Source organism: Arachis hypogaea, chromosome 17 (genome assembly GCF_003086295.3).
Source record: "Arachis hypogaea cultivar Tifrunner chromosome 17, arahy.Tifrunner.gnm2.J5K5, whole genome shotgun sequence".
Lineage (NCBI taxonomy): Eukaryota > Viridiplantae > Streptophyta > Magnoliopsida > Fabales > Fabaceae > Arachis > Arachis hypogaea.
In genome coordinates this window covers 125969041-125988462 of record NC_092052.1, presented here as the reverse complement: position 1 = coordinate 125988462, position 19422 = coordinate 125969041, and the positions used below count along the sequence as shown (strand labels likewise).

The window sequence follows — 19422 nt, the reverse complement described above, 5'->3', positions numbered from 1 at the left end:
CCGGTTTTAAAAGTAAGAGCTTTAATTTTTATTCTTTTGCAAGCTTCGGAAGAAAAATAATCTTCTTTTTTTTTTTTCTTTTTATCATGGGAAGAAAAAGATTTTTCGTAAGTGGGTTATTTATTGCTGGGAATCAATCCTGGTGTGGCTGTCAAAAAAGCAAATACCTTTGCCGAAAACAAATAATTTTCTGTTTGAAAAGGCTAATTGGGCCACATGTTGATGTTACTGAGATCCAAGTCTCTGGGGCAGAAATGCATATTTGGGCCACCATCAAGCCTAATATGTTAAAAGTTGGATGATAAAAGTAGGCATTGTTCTTGGATGAATATTAGATTTCTTTTTATTGGTTGATAAAAATGTAAGTTCCATGACCAAAAACATAATAACGTTCAATTATGTTCCAGATGTCCTTGAGCCCATCTTCTCACTCTTTTTTCAAAACACACTGGATTTATTTTAAAAATATATGAGAAAAAATAGTATAAAAAAGTTAGGAAACACCCAAATCGCTTTGGACAAAAATCTGGTATTTTTGTCGAGTAGAGTGACCAATTTCTTAGGCACTTCAATGGGTGAGAATGTGAGATAGTGAATCCATAATTTTGAAGTTTTCATGTGAACGTAACGCTTTTGTTCAAGTTTTTCAGCAAATCATGAACCAAACCAACCAAAAACAATAAGATTCGATTCAGTTTGGGTTATTAAAATATTTTACTCAACCCGATCCAAATAAGTTAGAGTCGGTTCGGATTGGACGAATTTCTTTAATCAGCATTTAAAAAACACAAAATAATACATTAGAAATAGAAGAGGAGAACTAGAGAGCATTAGTGAAAGATGGATCTATTGCAAAATTACCAATTCGTGGCGGATCAAAATTTTATTCAAGTGTTTGTCTTTAATCAATAGTTACGGCGTTTTTAAAGGATAATGAATGTATGTGGTCGCAATCTGCGTTGTATTCGTTTTATTGGCCCAAAAAAGAAAATGTAAATTCTGTTTTTGAGAGAGGAAAAAAGAGGGGAATCCAATATAATTGGTCTTAAGAAGGTTTTAACTGCCAGATGTGTTTAGTTGTCTTAATATTTGGGACCGCCAACGTGTTAAGGCGCGTACTTACTTTGCTAATCATCCATACGCCGTCGTTTTGGGTTCGTCGGTTCAATTAATCCTTCGAAGATTCTCAGCCTACTCTCTCTTTATTTTTTGTTTCTCGTAACTTCTCTTATCGTTTCTTTTTCTTCTCATTTCGCCCTTCTTCACAAATTCGTGGAATCGTCCTCACTCTCATGTTTCTATGGCCTCAAGTTCAGGTACACTTCTCTTCTCTCTCTCCACTTCGCGCCTCATCTTCTGGATTTCTCAATATTCTTTTTTGTCAACAGTTTTTATTGATGTTGATATGTATTTATCCTAATTTTTTATTAATTAAGAATTTAAGATCAATTCTCCAGCTGAATGGCCATTCAATTGAAATCAATTGCTTTGTGATTAATCTTGAGCTTATCTGAGTCGGTGTTGTTGATGATTTGATATACAATGAATATTTAACTGTATGATTTTTTTTATGGTGCAGATTTTGCGTTATCAGTTCCTTCTGAACTTGAGTCAGTTTTGAGGTTGAGGACTGTTGATTACTTTATTACGAGGAGGCCATGGCTTGGTATGTCCGAAGCTGCTATTATGTTTCCCCTTACCCGTTTTTTATTCTTTAAATTTATGATTTTTAATATTTCTATGTGTTTGTTTCAGATCTTTATGGAGTTAATGTGAGACCTGTGGCGCCATTTGGAAGTGCAAGTAGAAAGCCTTATGTGGAATCTGCACTCATTCATCAATGCTTACCAGATGAGCTGCTTTTTGAGGTAGTGTCACATCATCAAGTTATAGTTTGTCTTCAGTCGTTGGCTAGATGAAAATTTTATTGATTGGGGAAATCGAAATGTGACCACAAAAAAAAAAAAAAAAAAAAAAAAAGAGAGAGAAACTTCACAGATAGTCTCCCCGGTCTGCCATATATTGCAATCCTAAGAAGAATCATTTTCATATTCTTGAAATCATTTCCTGCACACCCACATTTGACACTTTAGAAAACTAAATTTCTAAGTTAATATGATGTTTTTGCATTGTTCTTCGTGGTACAGCCTTTAGAATTGGGAGTAGAAACTATTCTTAAAATAAGAACCATAGTATGAATAACATAGATCTTTAACTTATCAGGACATATGTCGATATCTCTTTAAGGTCTATTCAGTGATTTTTGAGCCGTTAGATGAATGGATATTCCTATGCTGAAAGTTCTGTAGTTACATACAAGAAAACACTCTCAGAAATAGATATATTGAATGTATATTTATAGGTCTTTGCTCGAATGACTCCATATGACTTGGGAAAGGCATCTTGTGTGTGTCGAAAATGGAGGTACACAATTCGTAACCCTGTTTTTTGGCGCGTTGCATGCTTGAAGGCTTGGCAGGTAAACTTGCTAGAGCTTTTGAATGTGGAGGTTTGACTGCACATAAATATCTTAAGTTCTAATTTTGGAGTCTCCTTTATGAAGCTCTCTGGAGTGGTAGAAAACTATAGGATTCTTCAATCAAAATATGATGGCTCATGGCGTAAAATGTGGCTCTCACGACCAAGGTTGCGAACTGATGGTAAGAACAACAATCTCTTATTGGGTAACCTTATTGCCTGCTCCTTTCATTATATTAATTGGAAACATGTGATGGTTCGGTATTTTTTTTTTCTCTTCCCTTGCATTTTAATGTAATCAAACTGGTGCCTTCTTCTTATGCTTCCACATGTCAGGTATTTATGTGAGTAGAAATACCTACATTCGAGCCGGAGTTGCAGAGTGGAAAATTACTAATCCAGTTCATCTGGTATGCATTTATATCTCTGTGTGTTGCTAGGAAATGTGCATTATGATTATTGCTATTGTTAATCTTTATTACCTTGCTATTAAGTAGCATGAATTATTTGAACTATTTCTTATTTATGGCTTCTGGGACTAATTCTTCAGAAGTGTGCCTAGTCATAAACAAACTAGAAGTTCTGTACCATTCTTAGAAAATTTGCTCCATCAGTAATTTAAATGGTCTTGAACGTTGAACCACTACTCTCATGTATTTTGTGGTTTTATAAATCCTAGCATAGGATCCTACTGTTGTCCTATTGTAAGCCTTCTTAAGAGTTAAAGGGCAATATACTATAAGCCTAAGATATTACCTTCTTGTTAGTCCATGAAACTCCGGAACTTGTTAGGTGGCTTTAAGCCTATATGTTGTCCTAGAGTTTTTGTATAAGAATAAGGACTTTGTATTAGGAACCTGTAAGTAAATTTTGTTTGGTGTTTTCTGTATTTGCATATTTACGTTTTCATAATAATTGTTTGTATCCTCTGCAGGTCTGCTATTTCCGGTACATGAGATTTTTCCCTTCTGGACGATTTCTTTATAAGGTTGTGATTCATGATGTCTGAATGTAGTTGAATATATGTTTTCGGCTTCTATTACATCTAATTGCCTTAGATGTTAATATTGTGTTGTCTAGAATTCTTCTCAAAAGATCAAGGATGTGGTGAAGTTCATGAACTTTCGATCATCTAAAGTAGACTCTGTTTTTGGTGGCCACTACACATTGTCAGATGACAAGGTGAAGTTGTAATTTTTGCCAAACTATGTAATTTAGTTTTTCCTGCTCTTTAATCTCTATTGCTTTTTAAGGAGTAAACATTTTCTTTCCTTCTAGTAAGTTTTACATAATAGCCATATTTCTTTACATAGATGTTGAGTCAAATTTCAATTGAAACTACCATTGCAGGTTGAAGCTGCTGTCTTGTATCCAGGCATGCGACCTACTGTCTTGAGAATTCGCTTGAGGTATTTTATAAGGCCTTAACCTTAATAACTTGTTATTGAAAATTTGTGTTACCATTAATGAATTTGATGCACTATTACATGCGGGTTATTGCTAGGAAAGAGATTAGATTAAATATTCGTTAAATCATCTTCAAATGGTGGGGGATGAGATGGTGAGTTCAGAGAAATTTTTAACTTCGATAATCTGAAAGTTGTTTTGATTCTTGAGTTCGTTGATCCATAATTGATGCCACTTAAACAGTTGCCTCAACTTGCTTCACTCCCACATCTTATCTCAAATAAGCTAGAAAAAGTAGTATCCTTTGCGGTAAGGATTGAATAGTAAACAGAATTGAGTGTAGAAATTCTTTGAAAATTATCTTGTTTTTAGAGGAAGAGAAGTATGCTGCTTTTGTATTTTGCATTTTCCCTGATAATTTTAAATTCCCTTGGAACTTATTTCCTAATAATGAGAGGTTTACTTCCTGTTTTCAATCAACTTTCTTTTGTGGATCTACCTATGATGTAGAGTTAGAGGAACAACTCCAGGGGCCAACAATCGGATGGATTTGATTTCACTTGTCACCAGTGGTGTGAACAATAGTGAGGCAAGTGCACCCGAGGAGGACATTCTTGGTGTAGTTGAAGGATGGCGGGATGATGAAACACACAACCCAGATGTGCCTGCAGTCTCACATAAGAGGGGCATGACTCCTTTTGTCTTTGTTCCATTTGACCAGGTAACTTCTTTTTTCTGTAACTTTTTTTGCCCATTGATTTTCAGGCTTGAGTTACCAGTTGAGTAAAATATTAATATTGAACCCCTGCCTCCCACTTTGTTTGTCCGAATATTAAAACCTGAAGTTTTTATCGCTTAGCTGTTAAAATAAGGCCTCTCCTTGTTAAGAATACACATTAATTACTTATATTTCTTAAAATTACTTTTTCTCTTGATAGAGGAGAATGTTAACATAAATGTTAGGACACCTTGCTCTCAGAAATCTGATTAGTGATTACACCTTAATATTTTTCTTTTTTGTATAGGTGGAGACATCAGTGTTCAATCTTCCTGTGGAAAAAATGGATTATTATGTACCTGGTTGAATGGTGCTGCTGCATAACAGGCTTGGTTCATTTGTAAATATTCCTTTTGTTCCAATGCTAAGGTTATGGGAATTTATATGTACATATGATGACAATGGTCAGGGTCTGAGGGATTGATTCTTGATCTGCGCTGTGGAATGATACTTTTGTTCTGCTTTATGCACTTATATGGAATGTTATTACCCTTAAAATACCGGTTTGTACAGAACACGAAGAATAATTGTAATGCACCACGAAACATGGATTCAGTTGTAGACTCTTCCCTAGATCATAGCTGCTTTTTATGAGAGTTAAAAGAAACTTAACAGGAATAGCTATGTGGAAAAGATTATAATGGGTATGATTTTGATTTACGGAGTTTTTTGTAGATGAGCCGTGCAATTTTTTTTAAATGGCGCAAGTATTTTGCATTTATGCACATCTTAACCAAAAGGTAGCACTAAATGAAAATCAACGGACAATATTTTTGAACATATTTATATACATTAATATATTTTAATTAAATAATTAAATATTAGAATAATCAAAGTTGACAATTGACATAGTAAAATAATAAAAAAAAATCCATTTTATTTACAGTGCATAATAAAAACCTTTTATAAAAAATTAGATATTTTATATACAGATTTTTAGTGCATACTTAGTATAATAAAATTATAAATTATGATATTATGAATCATGGACACCGGATACAAAGCAACATAATAAGAGCATACTTGTTGCAGATTTATTACAAATATAGTATACTTATCAGTTACCAACAGAGAGTTCATTCTCAAAGGTTATTATATTTATTTAATACAGCAAAATGCACTGTTAGAAGCATAGTTTCGAATGGTAGAACTAGTACGAGCAAGATGCTTGCGTAACTGTTAAGCTTAGATGCTATATTTTTCCAGCTCCATTGTACAGGACAGAATTCCAAGATGGATTCCGCGGAAGAAATGTCTCCTGCCAGAGCCAACACATCTTGTCAATTATTTACCTTAATTTTTTTGGGTAACATGAAAAATAGGTTGAACAATTGCTATACTTGTGGAATTAAAGGAATGAAATTGAGGAAGATTGAACTCACAGAGACATAGGAACAGGTAGGGATGATGGATAACGAGTGGGACTTAGCGTGTTGGAAAGCAGCGACGCAAAGGTGGGAAGCTAAACCGAGCCCCCTCTTTGAAGAAGGCACAAAGGTGTGGATCAAATCCATGACGTTACCGTTATCTCTGAGCACATACTCCACGTAAGCCTCCTTGTCTTCCGTCTCGAACCTTCTAAGCCCTTCGTTCCACACGATCACAGGAACTACCTTCCCACCGCCGCTACCTTCCGATTCCGATTTCGTTGCCATTATTTCGTTTACACTCAACTCCACGCCCTCTCTCGCCACTCGCTGGATGGAAACAAACGACTACGCAACATCATGGGCCATATTTCACATTGGGCCTTCCATATTCACTGTTGGCCCACGTAAAGAAAGTTGAACTTGTCGAAAAACAACTTTGAGCTTGGGTATGAGGTTCAAGTACTTTTAGGTGAGAGTAGTTTATTAATTCAATCACTCTTCAAAGTTCATGGTGGCTGTGGTTTGCTGACTCGGGCGTTACTCATTGTTTATTGTAGGAGAGGAGATTAAGTTAAACACCCTCATTTTTCACCCTAGATCTCCGCAGCCTCACCTTCTTCCTCTGCCTCCAACCGCTGCTTCTCCTCTCTTCTAAGGTTCCCTGCGTCTCCGCCGGCGCCAGCCACTAGTTCGCGGCCGTTCATCGACGGTGCGTTCGACTTCGCGTTCTCCGCAAGTCTCGATGAGGCGCTGTTCCCGGCGAGATTCGCTAGAGAGATGGATTCGCCGTGTCAGGTCTGGTGGCTCGTGTGTTTATTCGCTAGCAAGGCCCAAATGAAATAAATTATATCCCCCGTTGGATGAAAAACTCTATGATTGGGCCAACGAACGAGTGTCAAGACTGGCCTCGCAGGTTAATCAATGGATAGAAAAAAGCACAGAATCATGATGGTCTCTGATTTTTTCTATCCCAACTTTGGTGGCGTCGAGAACCACATCTATTATCTCTCTCAGTGCTTACTCAAGCTAGGCCACAAGGTCATAATCACATTCTCTGTAATTCAATCAATTTGTTAGTTAATGATTTTCTGCTTATGCTGTTAATTTCTTTTTCGTAATTTCTATGAATTAAAAGAAAAATATATGATACGAGTATTATCGAATTCAGGTAGTGGTTGTAACTCATGCATATGGAAACCGATCTGGGGTTAGATACATGACTGGTGGTTTGAAAGCTTACTATGTTCCGTGGAGGCCTTTTGTTATGCAGAATTCATTCCCAACCTTATTTCCCTCACTCCCCATTATTAGAACCATTCTCATTCGAGAAAGAATCACTATTGTCCATGGACATCAAGCATTTTCCACTCTCTGTCATGAAACTCTCATGCATTCTAGAACCATGGGGTACAGGGTTGTATTCACGGATCATTCTCTCTATGGATTTTCGGATGCTGGAAGCATACATATGAACAAGGTCTTGCAGTTTACATTGGCTGATGTGAGTCAGGCCATATGTGTTTCGCATACGAGCAAGGAGAATACAGTGCTGCGGTCGGGGCTGCCCCCGGAGAAGGTTTTTGTTATACCTAATGCTGTGGACACTGCAATGTTCAAGCCAGCGGTGGTGCAGCCGAGCCGCTCGGAGATTGTTATTGTTGTTATTAGCCGGTTGGTTTATCGCAAGGGAGCAGATTTGCTTGTTGAAGTCATTCCAGATGTATGCCGTCTGCATCCCAATGTGAGTAGATGATTGAAAAAAAAAAAGGAAAAATATTTTTGGTTTTTCTTGCATGACATATTTTGAGTGTAATTCCATGCTAAGGTCCCTTGTGGGAATGGTTTGACCTTTCTCTGCCGTACTTCAAATTGCAATGTTTGTTTGGTTCAATTTCTCTATGGTTCTTGCCCTATTGCTCTGTATAAGTTATATTGCTTTTGTGTAAAAGTCTAAATGCTGCTTTTCAAAGCTGTAGTGGGATGTTAAATATGTGAAGTACCTATAGAACCTCTTTGAGAGGCCACAGCATTCCCAAGGAGTTTGCACATTGCTTTCTGATGATAATTGGAATTGTAGGTTCGTTTCATTGTTGGAGGTGATGGACCTAAGCGTGTTAGGTTGGAGGAGATGAGAGAAAAACATTCTCTTCAAGATCGAGTTGAAATGTTGGGAGCCGTGCCACATGCACAAGTCCGATCTGTTCTAATATCAGGACACATCTTCTTAAACAGGTTCAGCTTCCTTATATTTTCCTCCTTTTAAGCTTTCCAATGATGATATTAGAATTTGTACATGTCACCATGTTGTCTAATTTTGGAATTCAAGCAATGTTGGAAGCTTATGTTATTTTCATTTTGAGAGCTTCAACATTCAGGTCATTTTACAATCCATATCTATTGTCAATCATTAATAATGTTTGAATTATTTCAGTTCGTTAACTGAAGCTTTCTGTATAGCCATATTAGAGGCTGCTAGTTGTGGATTGTTAACAGTTAGCACACGTGTTGGAGGAGTTCCTGAGGTGGGTGCAACTTTCCTTCTTTTACCTGTTCAGTATGAGAATAAATGCTCTTTATTCTTTAATTAGTTTAATTTTTCTTACAAAAATCTGTTTCTTTCCAATTCCACAATTTTGGAATGCTGTCTTGCAAGGATTGATATGGATTCACTTCTTTGCTGTATAGGTTTTACCAGATGACATGATCATTTTGGCAGAACCTGATCCTGGTGATATGGTGCTTGCAATTGAAAGGGCAATATCAATGCTGCCAAAAGTCGATCCACAAGTCATGCACCACCGGGTGCTTGTTGTTTGAGGGATATGTCCCTTGATTCAATTGGTAAAAACTAGTTCTTTTTTAATTTTTTTTCTTTTTTTCCTTTTTGTAGATGAGGGAACTCTATAACTGGCATGATGTTGCCAAAAGGACTGAAATTGTATATGATCGTGCTTTGAAGTGCCCCAATCAAAATCTACTTGAACGGGTCTCACGGTACATTCTTAACATTATATGTTGAATTTGATTGTAATGGTATTGTATACTTTTCACTTTAAAGTTGTAAAGGGAAATCTGGTTTTTATTCTTTTTATGTGATTTGTTGATTACTTGAGGATAAAATTACTTGTTCTGCTTCTAACATAGTTTAGTTGGGTTGGTAGCTGGCAAAGCAAGGGAATCATTAGGTTTTTCATTTAGTATCTACACTATTATATTTATTCTAGGTTTTTCATTTAGTATCTACACTATTATATTTATTCTTGCTATGCGGACAGTTTTTTGGATTACTAAATTAAGAAACAGAACATGAAGCTGATTATTATTTCTGGATTTTTCTCTTCCATTCAAAGATTGATGTCAATTGGATATCAAAGCCTACTTAAGGAATGAAGGGGCTAGTTCTAGTAGAAACTGATAGTCTCTGTTCTGTTAGATACCTTTATTGCGGAGTGTGGGCAGGCAAGCTGTTCTTCCTGGTTATGATAGTTGATTTTTTGTTTTGGCGGCTATTGGAACTATGGCAGGTAAGCTAGTGGCCTTAGATATGCTTGCCATTTTTAGCTTATTTATGTTTTTAGCCTATAAGCATACTACTTGCATTTCTACTTTATTAGCCTGCAGAAGACATTGAGGAGATGCCAGATTTAACTCTTCCACACATCTCCAACAAAGAGACATTGCAAGAAACCGAATGAAACGTGTATTGTGATACTGAATTTTCATTACTGTCTAGTCTGCAATGCAGAATACAAAGAGGATATTTTATTGTTCAGTTGGCTTCGTTGCATCGCTGGACTAGGCAGCTTCTGCACCAGAAATCAGAGGCATGAAGCATGTGGATTGCCATTTAGATTGTAGTGAGCCAAGGTAGAAGCTTTGTTAGTGACATAGTGTCAATGTGTTAGCATTTACTTTGTTTAGTAATCAAACATGTCAATTTGGTCTTTGGAATTGAAATCACGATTTATTTATTTTTTCTGAGGTGCTTAGAGTTTAGGACTTTAGGTTCTTTCTTCCACGAGAATTTGCGACTTCCAGTTTTTTGTTCCTCGGAAATAGTCCCACAAGAAAGATCCTCTCTTCCATGTAATGAAAATTATGTTTGAGATAGTTCTATTGACTCTATATGTATGCTTATTGATTGGGCTAGTTTAATTGACTGCCTAAATTGCTTTACAAATTTGGCTTGACCTGTTAACTTACACTTTTTTGTTTTTGCTCATAACACTGTTAGGGCTGGGCAAAAAGATCCAAATTTTGGATTTTATACTCAAATCAGACCAGATCATTTGAAAAAAATCAGTATCAAATAAAAAGAAGTCAACCAAATTATATCGATTTTGTAATTTAGTTTTTTAATCCAAACCATTTAAACAGTTTCAGATCTGGAACCAGAATCAGATCCAAATTTAGATAAAAAAAAAAAATTTCTAATCTGAATTTGACATTGAGTTTGGTTTTGCAGTTCACCATTAACACACACAGCCTCTTCTTCTTTCTCTTTGGGTCGTCGCTGCACCGCCGCTCTGTTTCGCCATCCACCTTTCTCTTGGGGTACCAACGCTCTAGAAAAGTGTTGATAGCTTTGTGGCTTCGGAAAATGAGACTTGGAGGGAGAGAATGAGGTAGGTAATGATGTTTGGACTTATGTTTATTGAGCTTGAAAGCTTCTACCCTAATGATTAGGATTAGTCTTGAAATTCATAAATTACGTGGGAACTAGGGGTCTTTGCTTGTTTTGATTTTGGTTCCCCTAATTGCTAGTTGTAATGTGAAGGTTGTTGAGATGGAATCATAAATAGAGCAGAAAACATAAATTTAAAGCTCTTCTTTTCTTTTTAAGTGATACTGTATTGATTTAAACATGCAACAAGAAATTCAGACTCAAAAGATGTTCAAATTTATATGGTATCTTTTCTTTTCTGCAACTAAAAGAGAAGCATGTGCATAAAGATCACCGAAACATAATAAAAGCTATATACACTCCATATGCAAACACTTCAATTGCTTCCCAAATAAAGAATTAATTAGGTCTCTTCAAGCCTTTTACTCTTTTGTGATACCAAAACATGAGTTTGACTCTAGCGTTGCTTTGCGTAGCTTAAGATTTTGTTTCTTGATTTCAGAAAAAAAAAAAAAAAAAAAAGAAAAAGAAAGAAGAAGAAGAAGAAAGAAAGAAGAAGAAGATGAAAGAAGTGAAGTTTTTTTGGAAGAAAAGTTCAACTTCTTTCTCTATAATAATTGTATTTTGTGTAAGAAAATTTGAAATAACTATGCATTGAACTTCAATGCGGAAGTAACAGAAATTATTGTTATAGAAGCCTTTTATATTTATTAAAGGAAATGTATATGTAATCAAGAGGTTATCACTCAAAAACTAAACAAAATCACATTAAACTAAATAAAATCACATTAATTTATATTAATAATTAATTTTAAATTTTTTAAATTTAAAATTTAAAAAATTTTAAATTAATTAAATAAACCTAATTAAAACCTATAAAAACATTCCTCTTCTCTCTCACATTAACCTACCCACTTCCAACAATCACACACACAGACTTCTCTCTCTCACCAATGCTACTGGAAACGCCGGCGACTTTCATGTTCTCCGCGACGCCCTCATTAAACGCATCCAAGACAACTGTTTCAACACGAAGTCCACCCTCGACTTCGTCACTGACGAAACCTTCTCCTCTTCCCTCAACCACCTCCTTCAAACCCTATCCATCCTCAACTGCGGCGTCACTCGCAAGAACGCGTTCGATTCCCTCATCACGCGCCTCTGCAAGCTCCAGTGCGTCGATGACGCGCTCCACGTTTCGGTTGGGAGGGAGAGAGAGTGATTGGAAGCAAACGTGACAGGGAGGATGGGAGGGAGAGATGAGGCATCTCGGACAGGGGATGGTGCTGGAGCAGCCTGTCCCCATGAATATCAATACCGATTCCGAGGAGGAGCCACCACTCTTCGACACAGTTGCCGCCATGCTTCAATTGAATCAATGAAGATTGAAGAAAGATGAAACAATTGAGTTTCATTGATCTTTAAACACTTGATTAGGTGTTCTGTTTTCAATCCAAGTAGCAAGTGTATAGGAAAAATGTTGACTTTGATTTGTAGAGTTCAATTGATAGTAATCTAAGGATGCGCTTTTGCTTTTTTATTTTTATTTTATTTTTAGTGTTTTTTATTTTTAAATTTTATAAAAAAAAAAGTGAAAATAATAAAATTTTATTTTTTATTTTTATTTCATGTTTTTTTGTTGCAGATGTTGCTCTTTGCGTTTTGCGATATTAGGTGTCGTTTTGATGATTAAAGAGACTGCAAAGTATACAATTACAGAATTATAAAAAAAAACATTCATTTAATATGAAAAAAAATATCCTAATACTTAACAAAAGAAACATCCAATTATATTTTAGCAAAAATAATTAAATATCTATAAAATTTAAAAAAATATGAAATTTTTAAAGAAATAGAGACATTCACATATGCAATACAAAAAAAATCGAAAAATATATAAAAGAACATCCATTTAGTATAAAAAAGAAATATTCTGATACTTAGTAAAAGAAACATTTATATATATTAACTCGTAGAGATTTTGAATTCACCCAAAGGTATTTGACTGGTTTTTGACTAATACCCACTAGGAATATTATATTAATTGATTTACAATTCTAATCCCATATTATACCTGTATCCATTATAATAATCACAAGTTTAAACTGATATATATGATGGTTCTTTGTTAGCATAGCATTCTTTTATGATATTGAAGAATTTGACTATATTGTTTAATTTGTTATTTGTTGATCTGTTTCAGCTTTCTTTCATGTAGGCGACGACTGAGTAAGGTTTTGAAAACTGGATCGGACCGGTCAGTTTAACCGGATTAACTGGGAATCAGTCATCTAGCTGATCTGGTTGACCCCTAAAATCTCTCTATAAAAAATCGGTCAAAAAACTAGTTAAACCAGTAGTTAACCGATAGACCGGACGAACCGGACGAATTTTTTGAAGTTCCGATTTTTTAAAATAGCCTAAAACGGCATCTTTTTTTACGCAAAAAAAAAAAAAAAAAAACAAAACAAAATCCACGACCCACTAACCTAACCCACCCCCAAATCATTCATCACTCATTTGTCATCACGCCTCCCTCAACCCTACTTTCCTTTTCCTCCAACGAGCAGAGGGACTCCACCATCCACACCACAATAGACGCCGGCAGTGAGCCAGTGACCACCAGCGGTTGCCACCCTCGTGGTTTGAAGCGTCTAGTATCATCGTCGTCTGGTCTTCAGAAGAACACACACGACACACCACAGCAAAGCTGTCAGCAGTGTCGTCGTCTTGAAGCTTCTGGTGTCGGCGTTGTCGGCTTGTCGTCGGCTTCTGTCAACATCGTAGTCGGGCATCTGTTCTGCCGCCGTGAACCGCAATGAGTTCTTGGGTTTTTCAATTAATTTTTTTTATTGGGTTTTAATTAACTGTATGAATTGCTGGTTGCTGCAGTGAGGAATTTAGTTTAGATTTAAGTTCAGTTAATTTTTGTATTTTGTTAATTATATGAATTGATGGCTTGATGCAGAGTTCTTATTCTGCTTTTTAATTTTTTATTTTGTTAATTATATGAATTAATCGTCATGTAATTCTAACTTTTACTGGATATAAATTTGATATAAGTTCAATTTTAGAACTCTGGATTTTTTATTTTACTATATAAGTTCAAAATTCAGCCCTATTGAATTTTGCTGAATATAATTTTTTATTTTGAATGCTGGATGAATTAATATAATGTTCTGGGTTCTGAATTGTTATCATTTTGAATTTTGCTATAATTGTTGGATGTAATTTGTAATTTGGATTTCTAGATTTTAGATTTGGATTCTGAAGCCATGATAAATCCCTCGCCCAATTCAATCCATCATGGCATTCACAGATATGTTCCTGCATTGAAGTATTTTTTCTTTTGTTAATCTCGGACATGTTCCTGCATTTGAAGTATTTTTTTTGTTAATCTCTTTGTATGTTGTGTTCTCTTTGGCTAGATAAAGTCACTCTTGGTATGGTAGAAATTTCTAGAATTAGGTAATTGTTGAGAATGTAATTTAGAGAATTTTTTATTTTTATTGGTACTATTTGTTTCTAAATAATGGAGAGATCCTGTCTTAATTATTATGAATGTATTATCTCTATTGGTGTGTTTTTACTGAGCATCTTAATGTATCCCGTGTTAATATTTTTAAGAAAACTGTTAATGTCTATTTTTGAGGTATAACACCTTTTAGTATAACTTCAAAATTATTTTCATATTAAAATTTTTAGATTTAGAAATTATTAAATTTAAATACTGAAAATTATATATTAAATTTTTAATAATTTTATTTATATTTAATTAAATCGGTTGAATTTCGGTTGAACTCCGATCGAACTACTAAACCAATAAATCAGTTGCCTCACCAGTTTATTGACCGATCTGGTTCTCACAACCTTGTTGTTTAACAAAAGGAGATTAGTGTGTGTGACTGTGTTTGTATGACCAAAAAAAAGAAACAAAAGGAGATTATTTTGCTTTTAATAATTGACTACCATTAAACATCAACCATTCTAATTTGTATACTACGTTTTATATATAGAGAAAACTCATACGTGTTATTAATTTTATGTAAAATTGATAATTAAAAATTTTAAATTATTTAATTGATTTGATTAAATTTTTATAAAATAGTTTTTAATTATCAATTTTATGTGAAATTAATTATATATGAGTTTTCACTCCTATATATATATCTTATTTATATAAGAAAAATAATTTTCAATTTATTAATTAAAAAATATTTAAAGTAATACAATTATCTAACTGCAATTACAAAATTAATTTAAAATCAAAGTAAATAAATATAAAATAAATACGAGATATATTGGTACGCAGATGGTTAAAAAAAATTACTTAAAAGTTTCTTGTGTGTGAATGAGTTGAAAACTAAAATAAAAATAACTTGTGAGGTTGGGAACAAGGTGAAGTTAGTTAATCTGAGTTACTGCCAAGTGTCTATTCAGATATTATGGAGCAGGGCTGCAAGGGGGTTTGAGATGCCGTTTGGACTTTGGATTAACTTATTAAAAAATTCACTAAACTCAAATATTAATTTTATTTATGGTGCGATTTAAATTTAATAATTTTTAAAAAAAATTCGATATTAAATTTTAAATAATCAATAATTATATAATAAATAATAATAAAAATATAAATATAAATTAATTAAAATAAATAAATAAATAAAATTATTTTAAACAAAAAATATATATTAAATAATAATAATATATAAATAATATAAAAATATATAATAAATTAAATATATTATAAATAAAATTATAAATATAATAAAATAATATTATTATAACATATTGTGTAATTTTAATTAGATTGAATTTTGAAAAGTAAATCTAAAATTCCATTCTATGTATGTAATTTGCAAAAGTTAAATCAAATTATAATTTTAATCAATTTATAATTTAAATTAAATAGAATAAACGGTTAAATTTAAATCGGTTTGCCAATGAGTAATAATTCAAATGGCATAATCTCCCATACTCATCTAAAAAGTTGCGGGTTCGAGTCTTCCTATATTTGATAAAAAAAAAAATTAAATCGGTTTAGATTTCATCCCATATATATATATGAGGCACGTAGGCCATTCAGGTGACTCAGGACTGAGGACTCAGGAGAGTGAAACAGTATTTGTGTCTCTTTCAATTCATCATCATATACAGAGAGATAGGGATAGGTAAACCAACATAGCACCCTAAGTCAAACTGCTTTAGACTCAGTCTTCTTCTTCGTCTTCTCCTTTTGCCATGGCCATGGGGGATTCAAGGGTTGACACAATTGCACGCTTAGCTCAATGGAAAATCGATAACTTCGGACCTTGTTCCTACAAGAAATCTGACCCTTTCAAGGTCGGAATCTGGAATTGGTATCTATTCTAACCTAACCTAATCACCATTTCTGTTCTCTCTGTGATTATCGTAATCATCAGTTCATCCATTTGCTGATCAGGTACTTATCCATAGAGAGAAACAGGTACCTCTACATACACCTGTTTCCAGAACCTTCTCGTGTCTCCAAGGAGCAGCCACCCGTTGCTCGTTTCATTCTTCGTGTTTCCAATGCTGGCTCTTCCCGCAGGTTCTATATTTCCCCTGGTACGTACTCACTCGATAACACAGTTTCCAAGTAATTGACTTGACTTCAGCCTCTTAATTATGTGGCTCATATGATATCTGTTCCTCTTGTTTTGTGAAAATGGTATAAAGAAAAAGGGCTAAACTTTTTTGGTTATTTGCATGGAGATATAGATAGGGCAAATTGATTAAACTATAGGTTCCAGGGAGTAGTATAAATTTGTAAAGTGAAGTAGGTGCAATAAACTTTGATTTTGTTCTTGGAGCAGGACTTGTTTGGTAGTGAGCTTGGAAGATAATAAATCCAGATCATCACCCTCCTTAGAAGAAACTATCGCTTTATTACTTTATTTTTGTGTTATAAATAAAAGGTTCCTGATTTTTGTATTCTAATATTCCACAAATTTCAGTAGAGGCAGTAATTTGTTGCATTTAACCCCAAATTGGAACTGCTTTACTGTTAATGTGACCGGAAAGTCAGAAACACATAGATAAACAGTGTTTAATTCAGTCCTATTCTGGCCCATAAATGAAGTTAGCAATGCATGACTAAAATTTTGTCCGTATCGGAATTGAGTCGGCCTAAGGCAACCACAAAACTCTCCCAAGCCCTTATCTATGCCTCATGTTATGAGTGTTGTCCTCTGGCTTAGTTTTGTTTGCATTTGATTTTGATGTCTTTCTTATTCTCTACCACTTTATTTTCCAAGAAGAAATAGGGTAATTTCATATTGCAACTCAAAGTGGTAACCAAGGTGTTTTTGAGATTGTAATAGCAGTTTTAGGATTGCACAATGAAGTTGTAACACAGCTTGATTCTTATTTCTTTTTGCTTTTGATGCTGCAGTCCATGAAAGGATACTTAGGACATATGATGACTTTGTCTGGCCTGTTGATACTTCATTTGTTGGTCGCTTCATTATTGATGTTGAATTTCTTGACTTGAAGATATGCCCTCTGAATGTGAGTTCCTATCCCTGAATAGTTTAACAATATTTGATATTGGAGTACCTAAACAATTATATTTTCTCTTTAGAAGTACAATGGTTTCCCTTTAGGTGGTGTCTTGAAACAACTTTAAGATAATACCTGTAATTCTATAATAGAGATACAGGTCTTGAGAATTGATTTTTAAACTAATTTTTGTACCTGCAAAAACAACACACGCTAGAGGCACAACTTTCCACTATCTTCATCCTTTCTGTCATGAGACAAGAGCCAAACACTACCTTAATATATAAGTAGCAGATGGTTTCCTTAAGATATATATATATATATATATATATATATATATATATATATATATATATATATATATATATATATATATATGACATTCTAAAATCTGAAATCAGTAGCAACCCCTGAAGTTAGTTTGAGTTGCTTGCATAGCATATCATCTAATTCTCTATTGCTTGAATTGATCTTAACCTTTGATGTAGTTCTGGACTACTGCTGCTTAACCACTGTCCTTTTTCTTTTAAACTCAGGGTGGGGAAGCTAGTTCTATATGGCCATCCGAGGGAAAATTGCAATCCATTGCATCTCAAAGTACTCTTAGTTGCCTCTCACGCATGCTTGATGATGCTATTCATGCTGACCTAACCATTATTACAGCTGATGGTACATTGAGAGCTCACAAGGCAATCTTGTCTGCAAGTTCGCCGGTGTTCCAGAGTATGTTTCATCACAACCTGAGGGAGAAAGAGTCATCTACTATCCATATAGAAGACATGTCGCTAGAATCTTGCACGGCTCTTCTAAGATACTTGTATGGAACAATCAAGCAAGACGATTTCTGGAAACACCGGCTTGCATTGCTTGGAGCAGCCAATAAATATGACATCACCGGTCTCAAAGACGTGTGCGAAGACAGTCTGCTGGAAGATCTTAACTCCGGAAATGTTCTCGAGAGGCTCAACGAAGCTTGGCTTTATCAATTACACAAGTTAAAGAAAGGATGCTTGACCTTCTTATTTGACTTCGGAAAGATATATGATGTTAGAGATGAAGTAAACAACTTTTTTCAGCATGCTGATAGGGAGCTAATGATGGAGATGTTTCAGGAAGTGCTCACAGTTTGGAGACCGGTATAAACTAACATGGGAAAACTATTTGCCCCATGAATCTTTGTGAATATGGTAGATTATTCATTATTGTGATACAATAATCATATTTGCTCTTTACCTTTACTTTATCATTTAATAGTTGGTGTTTTTCATATAAATTGTTGATTATCACTACTTTTCGTTAATCACTCTGGAAGTTCCTATGGCTATCATTGTTCACATTCAAATATTTTCAAGTTTTCAAAATATTTACTAAATTTTTAATTGAGAACAATCAAGAGATCTGCTTAGCAGAAATGATGATCAAATTAACTTAATTTTAAGTTGAAACTAATGGTAAAAATAAAATGCTTAAATGAAACAGTTTTATCGCACGCGTAGTTGGCAATTCTCCTTAAAATTGTTGGTTATTCAAATACTAATATTCTAATTACAGTTATGCTATTTGTATGTTAAAGGTTAACTACTAAATTAGTTATCCTACATATAATTAATATATAAGAAGGTATTTAAAGAAATAAAAAATAACACACCAACAAAAAAGAAGTGCCTATTGATTTTCTTTTAGATTTATGAGAATGCTATAAGTGGAGAGTTGGTTAGAGTGTTAATTCTAATGTAAAACAAATAAAAAATATTCATCACCTAATATATTTTGTATATTTATATTATAAGTATAGATATTTGAATATGTAAAATTGAGCGAAAAATTTGGTGATGAGGTTCACTCTCGTGCGAGTATTTGAATCATTTTCTTTATATATATCTATTTAAAAAAAGAATTAGTCATAAAATAAAATTAGAAAAATGAGAATATAATCATTAGGGATTTTAATTATAAAAAAATAATCAATTAAGAGATGCAACCAATATATAATAGGAATTAAATTGTCGATATAAATATTTGAATAAAAATAAACAGGCCTAAATTTTGTGATATGATGCAATTTGATTCATGTTTTTAAATTGGTTCTCCCTTTAAAGGAAGAATCAATCCTCATTCTTGGGTATGTAATAGAAAAAAAATAATAATAAATTAAGTTTTACTTTATCTTTTTATATATAAAAAAAAAGCAGTTAAAAGAAATGATCAAGATACAATGTAATCATATATGGGTAAAATTAGATGTG

The 19422-nt window shown here is 33.9% G+C and overlaps 4 protein-coding genes across 7 annotated transcripts; 3 read left to right on the top strand and 1 right to left on the bottom strand.

Moving 5' to 3' along the window:
- The first annotated feature begins 734 nt into the window (after positions 1 to 734).
- On the top strand, positions 735 to 5323 carry LOC112765395 (F-box protein 7). Its single transcript, XM_025811298.3, has 11 exons — positions 735 to 1316; positions 1580 to 1666; positions 1756 to 1868; positions 2363 to 2479; positions 2564 to 2660; positions 2815 to 2888; positions 3413 to 3466; positions 3559 to 3660; positions 3829 to 3887; positions 4396 to 4606; positions 4911 to 5323. Exons 1-11 carry the CDS (start codon positions 1301 to 1303, stop codon positions 4968 to 4970), a joined length of 990 nt encoding a protein of 329 aa, XP_025667083.1. The 5' UTR covers positions 735 to 1300; the 3' UTR covers positions 4971 to 5323.
- A 337-nt stretch (positions 5324 to 5660) lies between these two features.
- LOC112765622 (acetyltransferase At1g77540) lies at positions 5661 to 6318 on the bottom strand. The gene is made up of 2 exons (XM_025811511.2): positions 6046 to 6318; positions 5661 to 5921 (listed from the first exon to the last, which is right to left on the bottom strand). The coding sequence occupies exons 1-2, from the start codon at positions 6316 to 6318 to the stop codon at positions 5856 to 5858; spliced, it is 339 nt and encodes a 112-aa protein (XP_025667296.1). The 3' UTR covers positions 5661 to 5855.
- Positions 6319 to 6364: 46 nt separating this feature from the next.
- LOC112765621 (phosphatidylinositol N-acetylglucosaminyltransferase subunit A) lies at positions 6365 to 10923 on the top strand. 4 transcript variants are annotated; one of them, XR_003183852.3, is made up of 10 exons: positions 6365 to 6502; positions 6591 to 7071; positions 7202 to 7774; positions 8111 to 8265; positions 8465 to 8555; positions 8719 to 8835; positions 8924 to 9027; positions 9467 to 9557; positions 9648 to 9900; positions 10499 to 10923. XR_003183852.3 is itself a non-coding variant. In XM_072223562.1 (9 exons), exons 2-9 carry the CDS (start codon positions 6955 to 6957, stop codon positions 9726 to 9728), a joined length of 1329 nt encoding a protein of 442 aa, XP_072079663.1. In that variant the 5' UTR covers positions 6365 to 6502; positions 6591 to 6954; the 3' UTR covers positions 9729 to 10213. The 4 variants fall into 4 exon arrangements, 1 of the variants encoding a protein (XP_072079663.1); XM_072223562.1 differs by lacking the exon at positions 10499 to 10923 and having other exon boundaries at positions 9648 to 10213; XR_003815303.2 differs by lacking the exon at positions 6365 to 6502 and having other exon boundaries at positions 6519 to 7071; positions 9384 to 9557.
- Positions 10924 to 15738: 4815 nt separating this feature from the next.
- LOC112766048 (BTB/POZ domain-containing protein At1g21780) lies at positions 15739 to 18449 on the top strand. The gene is made up of 4 exons (XM_025811901.3): positions 15739 to 16014; positions 16098 to 16243; positions 17070 to 17185; positions 17713 to 18449. Exons 1-4 carry the CDS (start codon positions 15896 to 15898, stop codon positions 18316 to 18318), a joined length of 987 nt encoding a protein of 328 aa, XP_025667686.1. The 5' UTR covers positions 15739 to 15895; the 3' UTR covers positions 18319 to 18449.
- Positions 18450 to 19422: the final 973 nt, after the last annotated feature.

Bases quoted from the DNA above. Each gene is read 5' to 3' on its own strand.
- LOC112765395 (XM_025811298.3), top strand. The intron at 1,667-1,755 runs GTATGTCCGAAG...TGTTTGTTTCAG, and splicing joins TACGAGGAGGCCATGGCTTG to ATCTTTATGGAGTTAATGTG. The intron at 2,661-2,814 runs GTAAGAACAACA...TCCACATGTCAG, and splicing joins ACCAAGGTTGCGAACTGATG to GTATTTATGTGAGTAGAAAT.
- LOC112765622 (XM_025811511.2), bottom strand. From the start codon at position 6,318: ATGGCAACGAAATCGGAATCGGAAGGTAGCGGCGGTGGGAAGGTAGTT. The intron at 5,922-6,045 runs GTGAGTTCAATC...TGGCTCTGGCAG, and splicing joins CTACCTGTTCCTATGTCTCT to GAGACATTTCTTCCGCGGAA.
- LOC112765621 (XM_072223562.1), top strand. From the start codon at position 6,955: ATGGATAGAAAAAAGCACAGAATCATGATGGTCTCTGATTTTTTCTAT. The intron at 8,836-8,923 runs GTGCTTGTTGTT...TCCTTTTTGTAG, and splicing joins CACAAGTCATGCACCACCGG to ATGAGGGAACTCTATAACTG. The intron at 9,028-9,466 runs GTACATTCTTAA...CTGTTCTGTTAG, and splicing joins CTACTTGAACGGGTCTCACG to ATACCTTTATTGCGGAGTGT.
- LOC112766048 (XM_025811901.3), top strand. From the start codon at position 15,896: ATGGCCATGGGGGATTCAAGGGTTGACACAATTGCACGCTTAGCTCAA. The intron at 16,244-17,069 runs GTACGTACTCAC...TTGATGCTGCAG, and splicing joins CAGGTTCTATATTTCCCCTG to TCCATGAAAGGATACTTAGG. The intron at 17,186-17,712 runs GTGAGTTCCTAT...TTTTAAACTCAG, and splicing joins TGAAGATATGCCCTCTGAAT to GGTGGGGAAGCTAGTTCTAT.